General features: G+C 43.1%; 1 protein-coding gene across 1 annotated transcript; it reads right to left on the reverse strand.

Moving 5' to 3' along the window:
- Positions 1–1,008, reverse strand: LOC138882222 (uncharacterized). The gene has a single exon (XM_070162725.1). It carries the CDS (start codon positions 1,006–1,008, stop codon positions 1–3), a length of 1,008 nt encoding a protein of 335 aa, XP_070018826.1.
- Between the last annotated feature and the right edge of the window lie 1,184 nt (positions 1,009–2,192).

The raw sequence follows: 2,192 nt of genomic DNA on the forward strand, positions 1-2,192 counted from the left end.
CTAAACTTGCACATAAGGGTGTGATGCCTCTCTTTGAACTTCCCTAGATACCGAAGTCATCATGGACCCTTCATCTCTCTTCTTCCTATTTGCCAAACCCCCCGACCCATTTTGGATAGCTTGGGTGGTGGCTTTGAGAGCAGCTTGACTTACAATTCTGCCAGTCTTGAGGCCATTTTCGACCATTTCCCCTATTTTGATTGCTTCTGCAAAAGGTCTACCCATCGCGGACATCATGTTCTGAAAGTAATCAGGCTCTTGAGCCTCCAGAAAAACAGTGATCAACTCGTGGTTATCCATGGGTGGCTTAACTCTAGCCGCTTGCTCCCTCCACTTGATGGCATACTTCCTAAAACTTTCGGTCGGCTTTTTCTTCATATTGGACAAGGAATTACGATCCGGCCCAATATCAATGTTGTACTGAAATTGTTTGACGTAGGCCTGGTCCATGTCATCCCAAACATGCCAGTGAGAGATATCTTGGTCAATGAACCATTTGGAAGCTACCCCCACAAGGCTTTCTCCAAAATAAGCCATCAGCAACTCTTCTTTTCTTCCTGCACCCCTCAACTGGTTGCAGTACCTTTTCAAGTGGGCGATAGGGTCGTCGTGTCCATCATATTTCTCAAATTTTGGGGTCGTGAACCCTCGTGGCAAATGGATGTGAGGGAATATGCATAGATCACTGAATGAAACACTTTTGTGACCATCTAGTCCCTGTATATTCTTTATATTCTGTTCAAGACTTTTCATTTTCCTAGCCATCTCATTTGGCTCAACCGTCGTGGCAACCTTTTCATTTTCCACTGGTGACTCGTACTGAGGAGTCTGATTGTATGGGGCCGAGACCTCGAAAGCCATATTTGGAGGGTAGTATTGGCCATCATAAACATGAGATGGTGGCTCATTATTTGGCCTCATCACAGGAGGTGGTGGCAGGATTGTATATACTGGTGCGCCGGACATGACGAGAGGGGTGTTCCTGACTGGTGCGACTGGAGGTTGCATGTTAGAGGTACCGGGGGCAGCGTGGAGGCTGTAGTTTGGCACATAACCTGGTGGTAGAATGTGATCGCTCGTTGCATGGAGCGGTGTTTGAGTAGCCTAGGGTATGGTGGAAGTTCCCTCTGAAGGACCCTGGGGTGGAGGTCGACCGGAAACCCAAACTTGATATACATCTGGCAGTTGCTGTCTCAATTTTCTTATCTCCTCCGACTCTTGATCAACTGACTGACCCTGCGGATTGTCACTGACCAACTCGATTTCATCACTGTTATCCATTACCACTGCTCCCTTCGATCTTGTGAAGTAATGATGTGTTGTCAGTTTCACCACAAACCAACCACATTAAGCTTACTAATAAGAGGTAACAAATATGTTAGGGTTAAGCCATTTACAGATAGGAATCACACGTAGATATGCTATGCTCCTAAATATTACCATCTCTAACATGCTTTTGGAAGGCTTCATGTTTCATTCCGGCTTATCAGCTTGTTGCTAATTGACACTGTTATTTCCTTCTCTCTTTTTTCCGTTTTTTTTCTTCGCCTTATTTTGATCCCTTACTTTAGAGTCAAAAAATATTTGATCGAACCTTTTGTGGGTTGCCTACGTATCATGTCGCCGCATGAATCATTTCATTACGTAGTTCAGGTACATGACCATTTTTTTTACAAAACAAACATCTTTTGGTTCATTTTAAACAAAAATCTTTTTCATTGATTTTAAATATAATTTTTTTTATACAAGACTCAAAAAGCAAGAGTTACATAAAGATAAACAAGACCAAACCTAGCTTAAACAGACTTTTTAGGATAAAAGGTAAAACAACAAGACTCAAAACACCAAAAGACTCTTTCAGACTCAAAAACAACAAAAGCATAATGAAAAAGGACTAATAACTAAAAGAAGACTTTGATCTCTACAGTAGAATCCACCAGAATCACTGTAATCAAGGCTCTTGTTCCTGCGGCTGACCGCCAACATTGTAGTATATCCTCTCCAAGTTTGCAGATATATGACAAGCAACGTTCAATGATACTTCTGCAAACCGCTCGGGCGTCATTCCCTGGCAACTTCTGCATGCTCTTGAGGTATATGTGGCTACCTCGAGGATCTTTCCCTTAATGTATTCCTGAGCCACATGCAACTCTCGATTTTACTGACCACGGGTCTCAGCTAGATCCAGCGCA

Source organism: Nicotiana sylvestris, chromosome 11 (assembly GCF_000393655.2).
Source record: "Nicotiana sylvestris chromosome 11, ASM39365v2, whole genome shotgun sequence".
Classification (NCBI taxonomy): domain Eukaryota; kingdom Viridiplantae; phylum Streptophyta; class Magnoliopsida; order Solanales; family Solanaceae; genus Nicotiana; species Nicotiana sylvestris.